Consider the following 22,229-nt stretch of genomic DNA (forward strand, 5'->3'; position numbering starts at 1 on the left):
GGCAAACCTTAGATCTTTGTGTATAATTTCATGAAATAACACTAGTGGTAGCCATATATGACCTTACACTATTTCATTCATTTTTAATATTCAAAGCAAACTCACCTATCCATCTGTATTGCCATGCTTCCTTTTTTTAATGAGAAAACACTTTGAACCCCTCCCAGCATTTATAGCCACGGCCATGTGGAGTAAGGGCTGATTATTCATGTTGTGTTTACTTCCTTGAATCTATCTGCATATAGCTCAAGCATGCAGGCAGGAGGGAGTGCTTAGCTGAGAAATCCCCTCCTCCCCTTCTTCAGATGAATGCAGGACACTAGCAGCATAACAATTAAAGAAGAACTCTAGGATTGGCAAAAATAAAATCATCACATAACATTTTTTAAATCCGTACCATTTAGGAGAAAAGTCTAATTGAATTTTCATGACCTCATCTTTGTAATTGAAAAGATAACAGCATCTGCTCTGCCAAGGAGTAGGTGTAACAGCAGGAATTACATCATGTCCTCTCCTCTGCAATAAAAGGAAACTACAGTTCCCATCAACCACAGGGAATTGTACACCTGTACATGTTGAATGTGTCTTGGAGAGTGTTGGTCCACCTACCACTGTATGTTGGACTGAATGACATTACTGCTTCCTGGAGAAAGCACTACAGAAGGGATGTGCCAAGACCAGTGGCTGGGGGATAGTAGGCATAGCAGCCATCGGTCTTACAAACAGAAAACCAAAGAGAATTGGTGGTTTGATTTGAAAATGAAAAGGCTATTTAAAAGCAACTACTGAGTGAACCAGGAAATGGATGACATATTCAAGGCAGGAAATCATCAACAAGGACATGTAAAGAGGTTTTTGCCCAGAGTTCTGCTTTAAATATAATGTTGATTTAGAGAGTGAAGTTTCTCTTTAAGCAACTGTTGCAACAGTTGTTCCCTTCATGACTTTCCTAGAGGGCAACAATAAGCACCTCTAGACAACCTTTTATTACCAAATCAGGTAAATGCTAAGAAAAATAAACAATGGTAGAACAGGCAACAGTCAGATCTGTACTACACGTATGTATGGAAATGAGAGCTCTTTATAAAATACTACACGTAATACACAGCTTGTCTGACATATAAGAATGTAGTGTCAGAATTCATGACAACATGAGAAATAGTCTGCACCATAAGTGACCTGGTTTCTTCTTTTCCAGGGTTCTGCTGATTCCTACACAAGTCGTCCATCGTTAGACTCCGACGTGTCACTGGAGGAGGATCGTGAGGCTGCCCGCCGCGAGGTGGAGAGGCAGGCTCAGCAACAGCTCGAGAGAGCCAGGGTATGAATTTACTTTTTTAAACAGCATACTATTTAGGAATGTTTTTTAGTGTCAATTTCTGTAACTAAAATCTAAATATACAGTACCCAGTTTTGCTAAGCCCATTTTCTTTGCTCTGTTACACATTTTGCTTAAAGTATATGTACAGCCAAAACTTTCTTTTTCTTGGAGTAGGAAAGGGTTAAAATCTCTATCAGTTTATTTTTTCTTCTGTATCCTATTGTGGAGATCTGTCTTTCTGTTCTGTTGTAGAGATGCAACAGGAAATAAGAGGAAATCTTGACAAACTGAGAGGAAATCCTCCTGTAGACAGTTGTCACCACAACCTCTCAATCCAGTTAAAACTGTAAAATTCTAATTTCCTATCACTTTTTGTCTTGATATTAACAGTCACCAGTAAAAACAGAGAGGGTGAATGTACTTAGTGTGGTTACACCTAGCAATAAAAATTTGACAGGAGTTTTAATCCTTCCCTACTCTATCCAAAACAAAAAAAGGTTTGACTGTACTGTGTTCTGACAGTTTTCCGAATACAAGATGCCGATAGGGCCACCATTGGTTGAATTTCAGAATGTTTATCAGAAACCAGATGACGTCCGTGCCATGTTTGGCCAGCTTTACTCCTCTTTCTCTAATCTGCTAATACCGGTATTTGGTGATTGCTCTGGCCATGAAGCATGTGGGAAGGGATAGTCCTCACCCCAATGTAAGCTGCAACTGACTCTGCTTTTCCATTCTGCTTTTTTTTCTCTTGTACCGAATTATTTATTATTGTTGATCCTACACTTTGTTCTTTTGTGTTCTGCATTTGGCTATAATAGCTGTAAATCAACTAGGCAATCAAACTAGGCTTGTCTACAGCAGGCCTGGGTAAATTCTTGGGTGATTGAGAGGAAATGGCTACTTAGATATTTATAGTCTATCTAAAAACTGTTGTAGCACCCTCATAGTTTAGCAAGGGGGAACTAGACCCTAATGGTTAGTGAGGAGCTGGTTAGCAGCTCAGGTGAGATAGCCAGAGGGGTCACATTCTGGTCAGGACTGAGAGACTTTATAGGCCAGCCCCTCTGGAATTTCCCCCTGCTCCAAGGTTTTCAGAGGTGGGCCTTAGGAGGCAGTGGGTGGATCTGAGGAGTGTTTGGCCATACTCTTGAAGGACCTCAGCTAATCCCCAACAGGAGGCTTGGCAAGGGACTGAGACTCCTTTAAAAGTGGAAGAGCCTGCTCAGTAGGAGGAGTATGGTGGTGGGAGAGGAGTGAGAAGCAGGAAGATGTGAGGCTGGAGGAAGAAGGCTGCCAGGAGGCCTAGTAGGATGGGGCCTCCCTGCGAGCCTGGAGCTGGAAAGGAGGAAAACCTGTATGGCAGAAAAGGAGCAGCCCCTGGGCATATAGGAAAGAAGCACTCTTGTGGGAAACCAGATTAGCCTCCTACTAGTGACTGTTACCCATTTAAAGGAGCAAGAACCAGATTCCTGCTCAGGAAAGAAGTCTCTAGATTACTGGGTGAAGAGGAGTTTATCTATGGTCTGGGGTAGTATAACTGGAGCTGCTGGTTAGCACTCCAACAGAGACTGTGACAAAGATGAGAAGCTGTGAATAGTTTAGGGCGTTGTCCTAAGATTTTGGTTCCCTTGGGCATCCTATACATTCCTTACCCCATCCAAGTTTATTCCCCTAAATACAATAACAAAACAAAATGCTCAAGGCTTGATTTCTGTCTCCAGATGGAAGCTTGTGTGGGAAATGCTGAATGACTGTCTATGCAGGACTATAGGGAGACCCAAATTCATCAGCAATCCTTAAGGGGGTAGTGCTACACTATAAATTCCTACTTTCACTGCTAACTGGTCATTCCATCCAAAAATCTTTTCATGTGATTTGTACTCAGGTAAGTTCTGTATATACGCCACCATTACTGACCTCTCCTTGTAGTCAGCTGACTGTCATGCTAATCCGAAGACTAGGAATTACTGGGCAAGTATGCAGATCAGGAGTTCTGGCCTGTTGCATGTTTGTTCCTATATTTTGCTCTTAATTATTATTGGATTTTGGTGAGCTTGGTGAAGTTTATTTAAGTATTGTCAGGGATCCGGGTGTGACCAGAAATGTGTGGACTGACACAGGGAAGTAGCAGGCTTCAGGAACACAGGCGTAGTCAGGGCTGGAGAGGTGGAATGGTCAGGCGGGCCGTAAGGTACTGTCAGGCACCGCCCGGCGGGATCTCTAGTGACCCACAGAACAGGATTCCCCAGGGCGCGGAGTCTAAGCCCCAGTCTACCTTTTCACCAGAGCCCCTGATGGTGGGGATGGACTTGGCGCAGGATTGAGACCAGGTTGCGGCCCCTGAGTGCACCCAACTGTGGTAGAGGGGTCCGCCGAGGGTATGTACCGTGGGAAAGCCTGATGTGAAGGGGCTGGCAGGTTTGGACTGTAGTGACTGGATCCGTGTGGGATGGATGGATCGTCTGGATAGCGTCAGGCATAGTCAGGCAGGACAGGCCAGCAACGTGCAGGCAGTGAGGTACCAGAGGAGCAGGCAGAGAATAGTCAGGGTCACAAGCCGGGTTCAGTAACTCACGGGCAGCGCGGTACAGAGGATCAGGCAGAAGGATGGTCAGGCAAGCCAGGGATTCAACAGGAGACGGTCAGCAGAGGTCAGGATCAAAGCAGGGTCAGCAACTAGGCAGATAGGCAGGAACACAGGATACCAGGTACAGGGGCTCATGGGAAACATACACCAAGGCACTGACTGCAGGTCTGGCCATTCCTTAAATACACCTCCTGCAATCAGCCCCAGGTGTTGGCTGATTGCAGGAGTGAGCTTCTGGCTGCTGAGAGCACCCGCTGGTCAGCCCTGGTACTGCAGCCCACACGGCAGGTGAGTCCCACCACCAGTGCTGAGTCCATTCCTGACAAGTATGCTCTAGCTATTAGTCCACTTCACCCTAGGTTCACATTAGCCCATTCAACCCATTCAAATGCCTGCACTAGTGTGAGCCGGGCCTAAGCTGACCACTCCAAAATTAGTCCTGGGACACCATTCAGATGGTACAGCTGGTTGCTGTGATTTTTAGAGAATTTCACAGTTACACTATAGTAGTTAGGAGGAAACCACTGAAAAGTATCTGTGGCTGAATCAGCAAGATGTTTCAACAAATGCACTGTAGTTGTCACATGATATTATTAATAAAAGATTATATTTAGCCTATAAATTGTTAAGCACTGCCATTGGCAATTTGATCTACATGACATTAGTATATAGACCAATATTACCACTGGGAATAGCCCAAGATTGTGTAATGATCAAGATAATCTTGGATTTCATATCACATGGACACATATAAAAACATTGCATTAGTACAATCTGAGACCTTTGTAGTTCTTTTCCAAACTGCAAAGCTACTTTATATTTTCATCTAAAGAGCTCTGTAAGAACATTATTAGAATGGGCAATGCTTTCCTGCATTTGCGTTTGGAACGCAACTCAAGTGCTGGTCAGAAAAATTCCATTGACTTAAACAAGCAGTACATATAGCAATTCAAAGGCTGACTTTGACCTGCTTTGCATTGAGCTGTGTTTCTTTGGACCCAGTGTGTTTTATTAAAGTGCTTTTGAACAGCCATGAAAAACAAGTGACATGCTACATTTTCCATTCAAAACACGGATGCATGCTTTTCAATGAAAAACACAGTATTTGACGAGAACACCTACTGACATAGACAGTCTTGCGATTTATCATTTAGAGTGTTCCAGTATGTAATCTGTACCTCAAGGTATCCATATGACCTTCCTTGAGGAAAGTAAGAAGTCAACGTCTAGACAATAGTTAGGATATTTTCCATTCAAACTGTTGTAATTGGCTTTATAATCCAGCATCCATGCAGATCATCAAGCTGTGCTGAATTAGCTCTGTTGACATTTTGCTACATTAATTCACTAAATAAAACAAATGATTTAGCTGTGTGCACTGATGCTACATTTGTAGTGAACTGATGTGGGAACAAAAAGGTTGCAGTTGACCTTGCCTATAAAATGGCATGCTAATAGCAAAGTCTACAGTTGCTTTGTAGCTTTATAAGGAAGCTATATGTGTAAGATTATTACCCGTGTTATATTCTGGTCTAAATAACCTGCTTGTGCTTACTTCTTGCTGTAACGGACAGCCCCTAATATGTTGGGCATGTTATTCAAGAGGCCAGGCCTTAAAGCAGAACTCAAATTATTTTTTTTATCATGCAGTGGGGCTGTGCCCCCACTGCATGGATCAGCTGTTCGTTTTTTTTCTAGGGATGAGGACTAACCTCATAATCACCTGACCCGCCAATCCTACAGAAATCCGTGCTCCCCCACAATCCAGCGGTGGAACGTTCCTGTCTGTGGAGCGTGCATTGAGCGCACTGACGTCAGGAACAGTCAATTTACAAGACCAATGGACCAAAGGGGGGCAGGAGCCGACAGGACTGGTCTTGGGAGAGAGGATTGGTGGGTCAGTTGAGTATAGCTTCGGTGTCCTCTTCCCTAGAACAAAATGAGCATTTAACCCGTGCAGTTCCGGCACAGCCCCACTGCACGGGCAAAAAAAAAAATCTTCCCACATTTCTGCTTTAAAGTCGTATTAAACCCAAAACATTTATTATATTGTAGCTTGACAATTCTTAGATATGGTGGCTGCATTAGTCATTTTTTTTAGGCTTTCTTTCTGTCTTTTATTTTCACCTAGTGATCTGGCCAATAAGGCTGTTGTTTTTCAAAAGAACAAGCTTTCTTCCAGATTTATCAGTTTACAGGGCTGAGACAAACCATCTAACCCTGGCAGGGGTGCTTACAATGATCAGCTTTTATTTATTCATATAACATTTTTATCCTAATAGGAAAAAAATTGTTTGCTATAGCTGGTTATAAAATGCGAGCTGGAGTTTGGCTTCAACATATAAGTGTATTTAAATCTGCTTGTACCCTAGATTAACAATGCAGCTGTCCAAAGGTGCCCCCTATGCTACTTCATCCAGAGTGGGGGCCCTGTAATCAGAGGTGTAGTTTGAAGCTTGTGGGAACCAATGCAAAAGTTGAACTGGGGCCCCCCCCACTATGCACCAGTATACTCCCACTGTGTGCCAAGACATTCCTAGAGCCTAAAGAGTTGTTTCAGACCTTTATTTACATATTAATAGGGTAATTCAAAAGATTTTGGAGAAATCCACATCTTGGATTTTGTTCACATCTTGACATATGGGTACCTTGGAGCGGAATGGACAACCTTTGAGAGGTGGAGATCTACCTGAGCAACATGAAAAAAAGATAATTGGGATGCAGCACTTTCACATCGCTTTATGTCTCATGAAACTGCAGAAGCATTACCCACATGGAAGAAAAATATATTTGAAATATATTTTAAAAATATTCTTCCCAAATATATTGACATATATTTGAAATGCTACAATTTTGGCCAAATTCAATATATTTCAATAAAGATAGATAGATAGATAGATAGATAGATAGATAGATAGATATACACTGTATATTGAAATGCGTTTTTATTACAAAATATATGAAAAATATTTTTAAAAATATATTTTCAAATATACTCTTTTTAAAATATATTGTTCAGATTTTTTTAACATATAAAATATATGTAATATATTTTACATATATTTGTAAATGCATTAAAAAAATGTAGATTTGTATTTTTAAAGACATACAGTATATTTGAAATGTATTTTTAAAAATATTTTTCATATATTTTGTAATAAAAACGCATTTCAACATGCAGTGTGTGTGTGTGTGTGTATATATATATGTATATGTATGTATATATTTCAATATATATATATATTTATATATATATATTGAAATATATTGAATATGGCCAAAATCGTAGCATTTCAAATATATGTCAATATATTTCGGAAGAATATTTTTGAAATATATTTGAAATATATTTTTCTTCCATATGGGTAAGGGTAGCAGGAAACAAAAACTAAGCCCTTCATGCACAGTGTGTATGTTAAAATTTTTCAGTTCCAAAGTAAAAGTTACACAAATAATATTTGGAACATACAGTTAAAACAGCAATTATGATATGTAGCCATTACTATTCTGACTCCAACTGTTGTATTAGAGACATAACGCTTGCTGAGACATCTATGCCTGGCCTGTGTAAGCTGATACAATCACCACGGACAGTAGTTATCAGGTAGCTGAACTCACCAAACACCTTTTTCTCACCCATGGTTCTTTTACTGCAATGAAGAAGGTACAGATGACAACAAGATGTAGCAGATGATTGAAAAGATGGTATTTGCAGGTTAAAACATGGTAATGTGTTCCTGGATGTGAGCAGATTACATGTGGCCTAAAGACAAGCATCCATATTCATCCCAATAAAGGCTGAGAGAAAAGGAAACAGAAATACATCACAAGTGAGAGGAACACAGGATGATTCAACAACCAAAATATCCACAAGATGGGAGTATCTCAAATAACTATACTGAGGCTAATTAACAATGGCTTAAGGAATTAACTATGTAACTTCTCAATTCACAGTAATATGCATATTAACCATGCATTGTATTATATTTTCACACAGTAAGTGTAACGGCACAATTACCATCATAGCACACAGTGCTCTTTAAAAAGATCCTCTGGACACTTTAAATGGGCAGCAGAGTGGGAAAGCAAGTCAATGTGAAGCCACTGTCTCTCAGGTGTGGAATTCTAATGCAGTCAAAAACAGCTAATGGTCTTGTAAACATAATCTCCAAATGGAGGAACCAACTTCCCAATGGGGAACCATGCAGACCCAATGTAGATAAATCACAATCATAATGACAACATAGTAGTTGACACATACAGTGAAGGAAATAAGTATTTGATCCCCTGCTGATTTTGAATGTTTGCCCACTCACAAAGAAATGATCAGTCTACAAATCAAATGGTAGGTGTATTGAAACGCTGAGAGACAGAATAGCAACAAAAAATTCAAAATAAATGCATGACTAACATATTATGCACTGATTTGCATGTTCATGAGGGAAATAAATATTTGATCCCCTTCACAAAACATGACTTAGTACTTGGTGGCAAAACCCTTGTTGGCAATCGCAGAGGTCAGACGTTTCCTGTAGTTGGCCACCAGGTTTGCACACATCTCAGGAGGGATTTTGGCCCACTCCACTTGGCAGATCCTCTCCAAGTCATTAAGGTTTGGTGGCTGATGTTTGGCAACTCAAACTTTCAGCTCCCTCCACAGATTTGCATTCGGATTAAGGTCTGGAGACTGGCTAGGCCACTCCAGGACCTTTAATGTGCTTCTTCTTGAGCCACTCCTTTGTTGCCTTGGCCGTGTGTTTTGGGTCATTGTCATGCTGGAACACCCATCCATGACCCATTTTCAATGGTCTGGCTGAGGGAAGAAGGTTCTCACCAAAGATTTGACGGTACATTGCCCTGTCCATCGTCCCTTTGATGCGGTGCAGTTGTCTTGTCCCCTTAGCAGAAAAACACCCCGAAAGCAGAATGTTTCCACCACCATGTTTGTCAGTTGGGATGGTGTTCTTGGGGTCATAGGCAGCATTCCTCCTCCTTCAAACACGGTGTGTTGAGTTGATGCCAAAGAGCTTGATTTTGGTCTCATCTGACCACAACACTTTCAACGAGTCCCCCTCTGCATCATTCAGATGTTCAGTGGAAAACTACAGATGTGCCTGGACATGTGCTTTCTTGAGCAGAGGGACCTTGCGGGCACTGCAAGGTTTCAATCCCTGTCCGCGTAGTGTGTTACCAATTGTTTTCTTGGTGACTGTGGTCCCAGCTGCCTGGAGATCATTGATAAGATTCTCACGTGTGTTTTCTTGGTGACTGTGGTCCCAGCTGCCTGGAGATCATTGATAAGATTCTCACGTGTAGTACTGGGATGATTCCTCATTGTTCTCATGATCATTGACAGTTGTTTTTGTGTTTCTTCCATTTGCGAATGATTGCACCAACTGTTGTCACCTTCTGTCCAAGCTGCTTGGCAATAGTTTGGTAGCCCAGTCCAGCCTTGTGTAGGTCTACAGTCTTGTCCCTGACATCCCTGGACAGCTGTTTGGTCTTTGCCATGGTGGAGAGTTTGGAATCTGATTGTTTGATTGCTCCTGTGGACAGGTGTCTTTTATACAGGTAACAAAATAAAATTAGCAGCACTCCCTTTCAGAGACTGCTTCTAATCTCAGCTTGTTACCTGTATGAAAGACACCTGGTAGCCAGAAATCCTGCTGAATGATAGGGGATCAAATACTTATTTCCCTCATGAACATGCAAATCAGCGTATCATTTGTTAGACATGCATTTCTTTAGAATTTTTTGTTGCTATTCTGTCTCTCAGTGTTACAATACACATACCATTCGATTTTTAGACTGATCATTTCTTTGTGAGTGAGCAAACATTCAAAATCATCAGGGGATCAAATACTTATTTCCTTCACTGTATATTCCAAAAGAGGGGGCTCTTGTTGAGTGTCTTAAAATCTGACTTGGTTCAGAACAATCCAGCCTGTATGTTACCAACAAGCAGAATGTGTTAATTAGGCGATAAATGATTATGAACCAATGCGAGCATTGGAAGTGCTTATTATCACACACATACTGTAGGTTTTCCAGCACATTAAAAAAATCTCTCTCTCTCGCCCCCCTACCATTACTTTCCCAGTCATCTTGAAATCTGAAATTGTCAAACTAATTGGTGTCTGTGATGCAGGAACAGTTCTCACTACTAGCACGTTGATACATAAGGCTACTTGTCTTTTCCTTCAGCTCAAGCCAGTTGCATTTGCTGTTAGAACCAATGTCAGTTACTGTGGTGCATTGGATGAAGAATGCCCAGTCCAAGGAACTGCTATCAACTTTGAAGCCAAAGATTTTCTACATATCAAAGAGGTGAGAACGTGTACACACTGGGGTTGATTTACTAAAACTGCAAAGTGCAAAATCTGGTGCAACTCTGTATAGAAACCAATCGGCTTCCATTTTTTTTTGTCAAAGCTTATTTAACCACTTCCCGTCCGCCCATTGCACATAGACGGCAGATGGTAGCAGCGCCGATGCAGATTAACATTCCTGTATGTCAGCCCGCATCGATGGCTCTTGCGTGGCTCACCAAGCGCTCACCCAGGAGCCTAGTGATCAGTGTGTCGCCTGGACACAGCGGATCACATTACCACTGTCTTCGGGCGATCACATGGTGTTTTACCATGTGCCTGCTGTGACCAATCACAGTATTCACATAGTAAACACTGTAAACTGTAAAAGTAAAGATTGTTTCTCTCCGCTCTCAGTGTGAGAGCGGAGAGAAGCGATCCTGCAGTGTGTGAGTACACAGCAGCCTGTCAGGCTGCATGTACACTCACAGACTGCTGTGCCAGCCACCCCAGTGTCCCTGATCACTGCCCTATAATAACAATAATAAATAATGCAGGGAGGCCCTGTCACCTGTCCCAGTGCGAACAAAACACCCCCATACACCATACCAATGTCCTGATCACCGCCATACCAGTGTCCTGTTCACCGCCATACCCCAAACCAACACCCTGATCACTGCCAAATGCCATACCAGCACCCTGATCATGACCACACACCATACCAGTGCCCTGATCTCCGCCATACACCATACCAGTGCCCTGATCACCGCCATACCCCATACCAGCATTCTGATCACCGTCATGCCCCATACCAGCATCCTGATCACCCCATATGCCATACCAGCATCCTGATCACCGCCATACCCCATACCAGCATCATGATCACCTCTGTACCCCATACCAGTGTCCTGATCACCGCCATACCATCACCCTGATTACCATCATACCCCATACCAGCGTTCTGATCACTGTCATACCCCACACCAGCGTTTTGATCACTGCCATATCCTATACCAGCATCCTGATCACAGCCATACCCCATAACAGAATCCTGGCTACTGCCATACCAGCATCCTGATCACCGCCATACCTCATGCTAATGTCCTGATCACCACCATACCGCATACCAGCATCCTGATCACTGCCATATGCCATACCAGCATCCAACATTTCAGGATCTCAGCTGATAAATTTTCAAATATATATCCCATAGTTTGTAGACAATATAGCTTTCAAACAAACTAAATATTATAAACTGTTTTGGGTTATTCTTACCAAAAAATGTAGCAGAATGCATTTTGGTCTAAATTTATGAAGAAAAACTATCAAATTTTATAACAAAAACTAAGCAAAAAATAAGTTTTTTCAAAATTTTCGGTATTTTTCTTTTATATAGCAAAAAAACAAAAAACCCAGTTGTGATCAAATACCACCAAAAGAAAGCTCAATCTGCCTCAAAAAATCTGATTAAAAAAATTCATATGGGTACTGTGGCAGTTGTGCGCATGGACACATGGACCTGACAACCATTTTGTTAAGGTCTCCCATCTTGTGTCCTGCTCTGCAGATGTCATTCTCACTCTGTCCAGTGTCCCCTCCCTTTTGAATGGAATGTGGCCTGTGTGTGTGTACTGGGGTCCCAAGTGCATAAGGCACAGCTGGATAAGCTTCATGGTTGTAACCCCAATTAAGCCTGGTGCCAGAGGGTCTGACAGGGGCAGACTGACAACTCATGGGGCCCCCGGGCAATAGGGGATCATGGGGCCCCTGTGTCCTTGCCCAAACTCAAAAAAGCCTATGAAAAAGGTACCAGGGGCATCTCATGGGGCCCCCAATTGACCCCGGGCCCTCGGGCAGTGCACGAGTTTCCAAATGGTCAGTCTGCCCCTGAGGTCTGACAAACACTTTCATCTGCCCGGTCATAAAACTATACCTCAGTCGGTCACTTGACATGTAAGCATTACCTCAGAGTGGCCATAAAATGTTCATTCCACATGAGTCATTTCTCATACAAATTCATAAACTTCCACAGGAACTGAGCACATTGATATAAAGCATATATTCAGATAGGTCTTTTTAATACGAGTCACCTGACACCTTACACCCCTAGGTAGCGTCTACAAGAGAGTAGAAAGCAATATATTTTTATCCGGAATGGCAGGATATGCCATATTTGGTGTCTGGACATTCAGAATATGATTCTGCATATTAATCTGCCAGTGGCTAGGATGCTACCTGTACCTATTGAAGGTTATTGACCATGGTATAAACTTGGGAGGGATTTGGTCATAGCTTGGGTGCCTGCCTAACACCCCTCCCCAAATGAGGTGATTAGCCCTTGGGAGACACCCCCTGCTGGTATACTAGAAAAAAGTCTGACATGCCTGGAGAGAAAAGAGATACCTCCCTTTTAACATCAGGAACATATTTGGGAGAAAGGCAACCTTTGTGTTCGGACCTTTGGACTCTGCTTAAACCAAAGACTTTTTGCAAGTATCCTACCTTCTGAAACTTCTTTCTTTTATTTCTCTGTTGTTTTATTGCTCTCTCTCTATTTATATATATATATATATATATATATATATTTGTTACATCTTTTTCTGTAAATATTTGAATTGCACCAATTTGACCTTTTTTAGTAATAAATCCTATTTTCTGAAAAGTGTTGAAACTGTCTCTAAAGCTTCTAGTGGAAACTAAAAGAATCCCTGTCTCTGAAGTGTGCTACTGTATGTGATAATCCTCTGAAATACATCTGTTTGTGGTGGCAGTGTGTATTACAGACGCTTATATTAATATCATAGTGTTACTGCTAAGAGTTGTGAGTTTCCTCCGTCTCTGTAAAAAGGTGGTGGTGGCAGTGTGAAGGGTTAATTGCGTAATTAATCGCTCTCAGGCAGCTGGCATATAGATTGTGGTCCCGCGAGCTGGAAAATATTTGTGCAGGGTGCAGCTGAGAGTGGCATTTTTACACAAGTGTCAGAGCGGTCTGGGATCGGCTGGTCCTTCGGTCACAAGTTTGTGAGAAGGGCTGGGGTCTGACGCCGCGTACCGTCGCAGGTACAGTGTTGCATGACTGAGTAATTGTCACTCAAAGTGTGATAGTGCTGAAAGTTGAAAATTGGCCTGCACTTGAAGGCGGTAAAAGTGTCCATACTTGAAGTGGTTAAACAAGTTGAAGTTGCATAGCTGCACCAGATTTTTTACTCTTCAGTTTTCGGAAATTAACCCGTGTTTTAACCATGCAGTCAACACAAAGCAGTGTTTGGATAGCCTACTTGTGAACTTGGTTCGAAGAGCTTGTTGTTGTATCAGATATAAATATAATGTCTACTAAGAATGCATTCATGTTTTTATGCTTTTTAGTTTTTGTTCTATATTTTTTTAAACCACTTATGAAAAAAAGAATAGAAATATATATATATATATATATATATATATATATATATATATCAGGTATATAAAATATTCTTAAATATAAATAATTATTAGCCCTGACTCTCTAAGTTGCCTATGGAAAAGTTGGAAGTATGTTATCATTTCTTGACTAACAGTGGCTTTGGAGATGTTGTCTAGCTTGGTTTGTACTTGCCTATTGAGGATGTACCACCTGTATGTACTCTTGAAAAGTTAAAATAAAGAATTGAATTGTAGAAAAAAAAATTGTATTCTCCTAAAAGTATATTAATAACTAACAGTAAATGCAACCAGCATGCAGAGCATATTTGCATATTCATTGTGCATGTATATCATCAAGCTGAAAGCACAAACACACACTATTTAGGCTACAATATAGCATGATATTGAATATCGTGAATACAGTATATACAGGAAAGCAATTTTATTTGAAAATAATGCATACAGCTTTGCAATTCCATAATGTTTATTTGGGCAGTGCTTGCTCCCTTAAAGGGTTAGGGTAAATAACATGTTCCAACAGTAGGAGAATCCTGCTGAGAGTGCCAGTGGGTGTACTTACAAATTGCCAGTTCAGAACTGCCAGTGAAGGAGGGCATTATGATTTAAGTCAGTTATTCCCTTGACTGTACTCATTACTTTTGTTAAAGCTGAAAGTAAAAAAAAAACGAAAAAAAAACCCCAAAGCTTAAATGTAGAAAAGGGCTATATGTTACTCACAATTCCCCTTTAAGGGTGTTATTCATAAAGGGGAATATGTTAAAAAAAATATTTTTTTTCTCTCTAGCCAACATTTAAATGTTTCATATTTACCAGTATTACTTACTGCATTACTTCCATACATAAATTGTTACCTGGTTTGACAGAAATACAACAATGACTGGTGGATCGGGAGGCTAGTGAAAGAAGGGGGAGACATCGCCTTTATTCCGAGCCCTCAGAGGCTTGAGGCCATTCGACTGAAACAAGAGCAGAAAGCAAGGTGAGATAAAGCATCTATACAGGGACAGCCTTGTGGTTTGATTAGGAGACAGTATAGGAAATTACTACTAACAGAACCAAATCCCTTGGGAGGTCTATCTCTGATCCTGAATGCTTGTCTTTTTACCCCAGTTGTGCCAACAGATACATCAACTTGCTTGTGTGCATGTTAGTTAGAAGAGGTTTTCAAGACCATAATTACGAGACTATTTTGTAAGGCTCTTGTGTGCACGGTACATGCTATTAATAATGAAATGCAGTGTCACCCTAGGGCCTAGAAGAGCTTAGCTATGATGCTGTTAGGTGGTTCATATATTCCCAAGTAATGGCTTTTTTTTATATTCAGGAGGTCTGGTAACACCTCTGGTTTGGGAGACATTGGAAATCGGCGTTCGCCTCCCCCATCTATAGGTAATTGTCAGCCTTTATACACTTTTTTTCTGCACAATAAATGTTTGTATGCAAATTAACTTGCGATAGGACTGTACTTTTAGTAGCTTTATCTTTTAACTAACCCTCCAGAGTAGCCTTCCAAAGTCTAATGATATGTATAACCGTACATTTTTTTTTCTGTTCAAACAGCAGTTGGAAAGAAAATAAATGACAGATCCCTGCTTCACCACAGCGATGTGTGATGCCGGCAATCTCTCCCACTGTGCTCTTGTATTTTGACAGGGGAACTCTTCCCTTCCAGAATACAATGATCAGTGCCTGCAACTATTGGCTACAAGTACTGATCCATTGCTAGTTTTTTAGCAAGTCTATTTGACAGAAGCCGGTCCAACTTTCAGTATGTACTGTATGTACCAGGCTTGACAGTTACCTGATTTTGCTCCCACCAGATCTTAACTGCATAGGCCCTTGAGATCTGTACAGCTGTTGCAAAGTCTACTAGCTGTGCAGGCTCCTTTACAATCTCTAATCATGCCTATGGAGTGGACATCTATTATGTGTTCCAACATTGAACAGCCTCTCTATAGGAATGAATGGAGATTTTACTGTACTGCTATGCATCTCCCAGTAGACCAAACAGTGAAGATCAGGCAAGTGTGGGGATAGGCTAGTATAAGACTTTGGATTGTACTGGGTGTGGGTCGGTTAAAGGATAACTATATTAAAAGCACATTTGTATTTTAAAGATACACTATCATTGACAGTGTTTTTCTAAAGGGTCCCCCACCCTACTTACTATACCAGTGTCCATGCTGCTCCTTCCTCTGCTTCAGCATACACTGCAATTGAATGTGTCACATGTGTCAGATGCTTGGAGGAGCGGAGACATCACCCCTCCATCATGGGCTTGAACCTAAGGGTTGCCTGCCAGACTCCTTCAGGGAGGTCACATGATCCATACTTGGAAGCACCAGATTTACCATCTAGCTGCAGTGGAGATAGGAAAAGTGCTGGGTCACTGCTAAAAACTGGAGTGGGGGGAGGAGCTTTAGAAACACATTGTCTCTGATGTGCAAAGTGACTGTATCACTTTACGTATGTACTACGTACGGAAAATGGATGGACAGCACCAACTTATATAGAATATCAGATGTGTAATATCATTTTACATTTAGCCAAATGATAATCAGCAAAACCAGCAATAACTGTGAAAACCTGGACACTTGTTATCACAAAAAGAAAACCATAATTTCAATGGTTCTCATTTGAACATGATGTTTAAGGAATAACTCTTTAAGATTTTACATTACTTTTCTTGACTCTGGTGGCATGTCTTCTCTTGAAGGGGATGTATACTTTTCCATAACCTGTGACGTTATAAATTCTCAATGATAATGTAGATACCTATAAAACACATCAACCTGATGTAAATAATGTTATTAATACGTGTGAATATTTATATAGAAAACTTTTGTCTATGTATAGCTATAATTCTATATGTATGCAGCTAGATTTGTTCCTCACATATAGTACAGAGGCCCTGCTTTCTGCACAACAGTTGTGCTTTGTTGCTCATTTTTTTCACATTGCAAACCTGAGTCAAATAATTTATTTGGCTGATATGTGTTTCTGAAGCAGATGTGAAGAAGAAAGGCAGAGTAAATCGAGCAATACATGGATTGAAATTGACCATCTGAATTTCGATCCATGTACGGGCACCCTGGTTGTACAGAAGCCAGTCTTTCGATCAGCTTCTGTACAACCAACCTCTATGGTTTTCCCCAATCGATCTGTGCTGCCGGCTATATCCAGCAGCACCAATCATTGTATTCTGATGGCAGGGAAGGTTCCTCACTGCCAGAACACAATAGAACAGTGGAGAGGATTCCCTCATCCACATTGAATGTGTGGATGGGGGAATTGGATCATTTTTTTTCACTCAACCCGCTAGTTGAACAAAAAAAAAAAGAAAAGATGAATGTATGGGCTGCCAAAGGCAAATGACAAGTTGTTGATTACTGTAATGGCAAATCTACAAACTGCTATGATTCATAAAAAAAAAAAAAGATATGGAAGTCCAGGATACTGAAAATCACAAAAAATTACATTAAGGTAAACACCACAATAATAGCTGAAGTTATCTGTTCACAAAAGCTACACTACCCTATAAAGGAAAACGAGAAGAGTGTATCAAAATTTTTTGGAGGGTTAACTTTTTATGAACCCTCTGTAATTTACTCCTTGCTCAAAAACATAAATGCCTATACATGCCTAAAATTGTAATAAAATAGGGGCACTTTATTTCACATATTGAACGATTTACCAGCTAACAGGTCATGTTGAAGTGGTATTATTCTGTTTACTCCTATACCAACTCAGGGGCGCACTGACAACTCATGGGGCCCCCGGGCAATAGGGGATCATGGGGCCCCTGTGTCCTTGCCCAAACTCAAAAAAGCCTATGAAAAAGGTACCAGGGGCATCTCACGGGGCCCCCTACTGACCCCGGGCCCTCGGGCAGTGCCCGAGTTTCCAAATGGTCAGTCCGCCCCTGTACCAACTACAACATATAAAAGATTTATATGCTCAGTCAAACTGAATTTCAACTTAAAGCAGATCACCGGGCAACATTTTTATTTTTCCATGCAGTGGGGCTCTGCCTTCACTGCATGGGTTAACTGCTTTCTTTGCTCAGGGGCACAAGGAAAAGCTATACTTACCCAATCCTTCAATCCTCCAGAACAGTGTTCCCTCAAATCCAGCGAAGGACTGTTTCTGCCATCCTTATGTCCAGAGCAAGTCTATGGGTGTGATTACTTCAGGAACAGTCCATTCACAAGACCACTAGTGTACGGGGGGCAGCAGGAGCAGCAGCGACCGGTCTTGTATTTAGAGGATCAGTGGATTAGGTAAGTATATCTCCGCTCTCCTCACCCCTAAACAAACACAAGAAGTTGACCCATGCAGTGAGGGCACAGCCCCACTGTATGGGAAAATAAAAATTTTGCCTGGAGTTCTTTGGGTATATTCCATACATCTTTGTAATACATGCACATTTCCCCATGTATTATCCCAATAAAAACACTGCAAGTACAAAAAAAATCCCTGTTGACCTTCTAGAAGTGCAGTAAGATCCTAATTTCCTGTTTTAGATTGACAATTTGGCCTCTGCTGCCTTGAAATGTAAAATTTTGCCAGCCCCATCTTCTTCTCTCCTGCTTCACTGCAGAACGCCTCTCTCTCTACTTATCTCCATAAAATAAGGGAATTCTGTGGTCCAGCTGGGACACTGTTTATAATCCTGGTTATCAAAGCTTTTAGCAGATTCACAGGTGCCTCAGGTTGAGGCTAGATGTAGGCCGTTAGCAAATTTTCAAGTCAATAATATTCATTTTAGTATGTGTATGAAAAATTAGTCTGACAATAAAAGGATTAAAATATAACTAATAGTAAACCGTTTTTTTAGTTTTGGATAGAGTGGAGAGGAATTAGAACACCTGTCTGTTTTGATTGCTGTCTGTGCCCCCGTTAGGGAGATTTACCAAAAAAGAAAGTAAAAGAATGTAAGAAAATCGCAAATTCTGGGTTGACACTAGAACAATAATAGAGATGAAATGTTCCAATGGGAACACTAGCTCTGGTGGCCTTGGCAACATCTTTAGACTCCTTTGGGATTTCTTCTCATTTTCTGTTGTGGCTGTGGGACAGGAAGTGAAGAGAAATCTCCCCAATGGGACACAGATGGCAAAAAAACTGACTGGGGTATAAACGCCCCATACTCTATCGAAAGCAAAAAAAATAGTTTTGCTTACTTCTTAAGACTTTCACAATTCAATTCTAGACCATGGCAGTAGACATGTGGTTAGCATGGCAAATGCTTCCTCTACCAATAGGGATGTAACATTTTAATGAGTCCACATCCAGATCCTGAAAATTTGGTGTGACTGCACAGCTATATTTGTGTGGTTGTGAAGGGGTACTGGCCAGCCAGGACTTTTTGCGTATTTTTATTTTTAATCAGGCTGTGGAATATCTGTGTGGGTTTTGCAGGTACTCATTGCAATGTTCAAGTCTAAAGATGTAAATTAGATATGAGTGCAGGTTAAAGTTATAGTAAACTTAGATTTAAAAAAAATCCCTAGCAAGACAATGTTACTAGCACATTATGAATACTTACCTTAGAACAAAGCCCTCCAGCAGTGCGCTGTCACCGTTGACAGGGCTTTCATCTTCCTCTGATCTTCCTTCCTTCCAGACCATTTGCGAGCTCCTGCCATCTGACTGGCCGAACCATGATGATTACTGCAAAGCGAAACAAAACAAAAAGCGCACCAACCTTGCGCATTACCTCAGTAAACCAAAATTGTATTGAATACAGAATGATACTCACAAACAGTGAAGTAAATCACGCATGTAAGCCCTCAAAGGAACTTGAGAATTATGAAGCCTGCGTGAGTCCCATCATAGGGGTAGACACTCAGAGTACAGCTGACGCGTTTCGAAGTCCCTTCTTCATCAGAGCTACTGAGTATTCAGAGAGTACTGAATTTTACCTACAGGTAAGCTTTATTATAAGATTACCTGTAGGTAAAAATCACAAAGGGGACTTTACTACCGCTTTAAGATCTCCTAAATTTCTAACAGTGTATGAGGTTTTGGTTCAGGAAATTACATTTATGCTATTGAATGCTAAAAGCAAATGAAATTTTGAACTACTTTCAAACAACATTCATCAAGTCTCTGTTATCAACTATACTGACCAGATCTTTCATACAAATGTTTTGTATGTAAATTTACCAGAGTTTGGCCAGCTTTAGAATTGATCTCTGATCTGCTGTTCCTCCAGAAAAAGTGTGGCACCAGGTCTGAAATGTACATTAGTATGCAGATTTCAATTAATTTCATTTTGAATCAGTCGATTCCTCCATCTACGCTAAACTGGATCAGCAGGATTTGGCTGAAATCCAAACCATATATCACCAACGTAAAGCTGATCACCACCTTAAATGTCCCTTTAAATAGTTTGGGCCAAGCTGGCCTATACAAACTATTGCACTAACAGATGCGTTCCCTGAGGGCACTGTATGAATTATATGTAGCGTCAGCTACTTAGTAGCGGGGGGATCCTCTCCCCACGCCTGCTGTCACTATTTATAAAGAGTGCAGCCGAGTGGGGCTCCACCCACACAGCAGCATCATTCATTCACAGTGAATGAATGGAGTACAACTACTGCAATGCAGATGGTTTGTAGTTCTCAATGCACTGCGAGGGCACTGATCAGCACTCTGGTAGTTCATTGATCGTCCTGCTCTCCATTAGCTGAATACCCATACAGGAGGTATGGGAAATTATCTACACTGAGATCCTACAGGAGCCTGAAATTGTACCTGTGATCAGCTGATTGCGGGTCTAATGCCCTGCAGACTCCAGAAAAAAAATGCACATTTTTTTACCTGCAAAAATATGTGCATTTCTTATTTTTTTAAAAGGTGAACTTAGCCTTTAAGGCAGAAAAAGATAACCCTGGTAGGTGGTTCAACTGCTGTCTAATGTCTTGTGGCAGGCTTAGAGTAGAGCAGACACTAGCCATCACATGCAATGAAGCTCACTGCAGTTCCAGACTAAACGCCTTGTGAAATCATCTGGATTATGCCAGTTTTGTATGGAAATGATCGCTATGAAATATCCAAATTAATTAGCATCTTGAAAGTGTGCCAGACATTTGTTGGTTTTGTGAGTATAATCCTCCTATTCTCTGTCACCCTGCTGTCATATCTGAGCTTGATGAGTCAAAGCAACATTGTAAGGATAAAATTCTCCAACATACAGCAGTATAAGCTTTCTGCTTCTGTGTGGCCAGTAAAATTTCAATTTTATTAAAGGACCACATCCTCCAAAAATTATATTTCAGCTTACATATAGCAGTCTTTTTAACTTTTTCAGTTCAGAAGTAGCAGAGTATCACTTAAACTCTAATAACATGATAACATGACTAATACAATAATGTATCAGAAATCTAGTTATGATACCTGTTGTTGAAGCATTTGAAAAATGCAAGGCTAGCCCTTTCACCAGGGTTCCCAGCTGGTACTCTTTTTTAAAAAAAAAACAGATTGTGAATAACAGTCTCTTGTTCATAAAGTCAGTAGACAGGAGTAAGCCATATGTAAAGTAATCAATTTTTCTGGGTTGTGTACTGCGCATACACAGTTTCAGCAATGGATCGTGCATAGTTACATTAGTTAGTCTGGCCGAAAAAAGACAAAAGTCCATCCAGTTCAACCATAGAAAAAAAAAGTTATAATCCTATACCCACAGTAGATCCAGAGGAAGGCAAAAAAAAACCAGCAAAGCATGATCTAATTTGCTCCTGCTGGAAAGTTTTGTGCTGACTTTTCATATGTATAAATACCACACCTATTCTCATTGGTGTCAGTTACTAGACCCCACCATAGAGGAGGGGTCTGCTCATTATTTTTATTATATAGTATTTATATAGCGCCAACGTTTTGCTCAGCGCTGTACATTATAATGGGAGACAGTACACGAGACAGTACAGTAACAATACAATACAATACACGAGGGGTTCGAGGGCCCTGCTCCTTGGAGCTTACAATCTAGCTCATTGCTGTGGCCTCAGAGTTATTGGTGGAGCCTGGGGACCCAGGCCAGTGATGACAGGCAAGGCAGCAACCACAGTATACAGGAGGATTGGGTGGGGTCTGGGAACTGCTACACAGTAGATGCAACACACATTGACATGTGCCTACTGCCCCATCCTAATCCAGGAGAGCTCAGCCTCTATGGTTCTTCTTTACATCTCTCACCCGGAATAAAGTATTTGTATTTTGCTGACTAGATGGATAGTACGACAGAAATGACCCTGGTGGGGGGTGTGGGGCCAGGAGTTGGTTGACTCTTTAGTGCCGCTCCTAGCAGGCAGGACACAAGTAGCATCAGCTAGCCCTCACTCAAGGAGAGCAGAATTGGTAATTTGGCAAGTGGATTAGATTTACAATTACCAATTATATTGTCTTTTAGATCTTTTATAGCATTGGTTGTGATATTATGCAATGTCATGATTCTTGACATTAAACATTACCAATGCTATAAAACTACTATAAGCCTACAGTCACACACCTTTTATCTTGTAGAAATTTGTGAACTATTGGTTCTGATGAAGTTTAAGGTCTTTCAATGGATAAAGATTGGATACCT

General features: G+C 41.0%; 1 protein-coding gene across 4 annotated transcripts in view; it reads left to right on the plus strand.

Annotated features, from left to right (window-relative positions):
* Nucleotides 1–22,229, plus strand: part of CACNB3 (calcium voltage-gated channel auxiliary subunit beta 3) — a 256,437-nt gene that overhangs the window by 188,831 nt on the left and 45,377 nt on the right. For 3 of the 4 annotated variants that reach the window (XM_089679364.1, XM_089679360.1, XM_089679356.1), the window contains exons 2-5: nucleotides 1,199–1,321; nucleotides 10,116–10,238; nucleotides 14,503–14,618; nucleotides 14,964–15,028. In XM_089679364.1, the coding sequence (XP_089535490.1) occupies nucleotides 1,199–1,321; nucleotides 10,116–10,238; nucleotides 14,503–14,618; nucleotides 14,964–15,028 (427 nt within the window). Of the gene's footprint in view, nucleotides 1–1,198; nucleotides 1,322–10,115; nucleotides 10,239–14,502; nucleotides 14,619–14,963; nucleotides 15,029–22,229 lie in introns of those variants that run through there. The other variant, XM_089679371.1, reaches the window with a different exon arrangement.

Source organism: Staurois parvus, unplaced genomic scaffold, assembly GCF_062004578.1.
Source record: "Staurois parvus isolate SC_StPar_1 unplaced genomic scaffold, SC_StPar_1.0 ptg000017l, whole genome shotgun sequence".
In the NCBI taxonomy this organism is placed as follows: Eukaryota; Metazoa; Chordata; class Amphibia; order Anura; family Ranidae; genus Staurois; species Staurois parvus.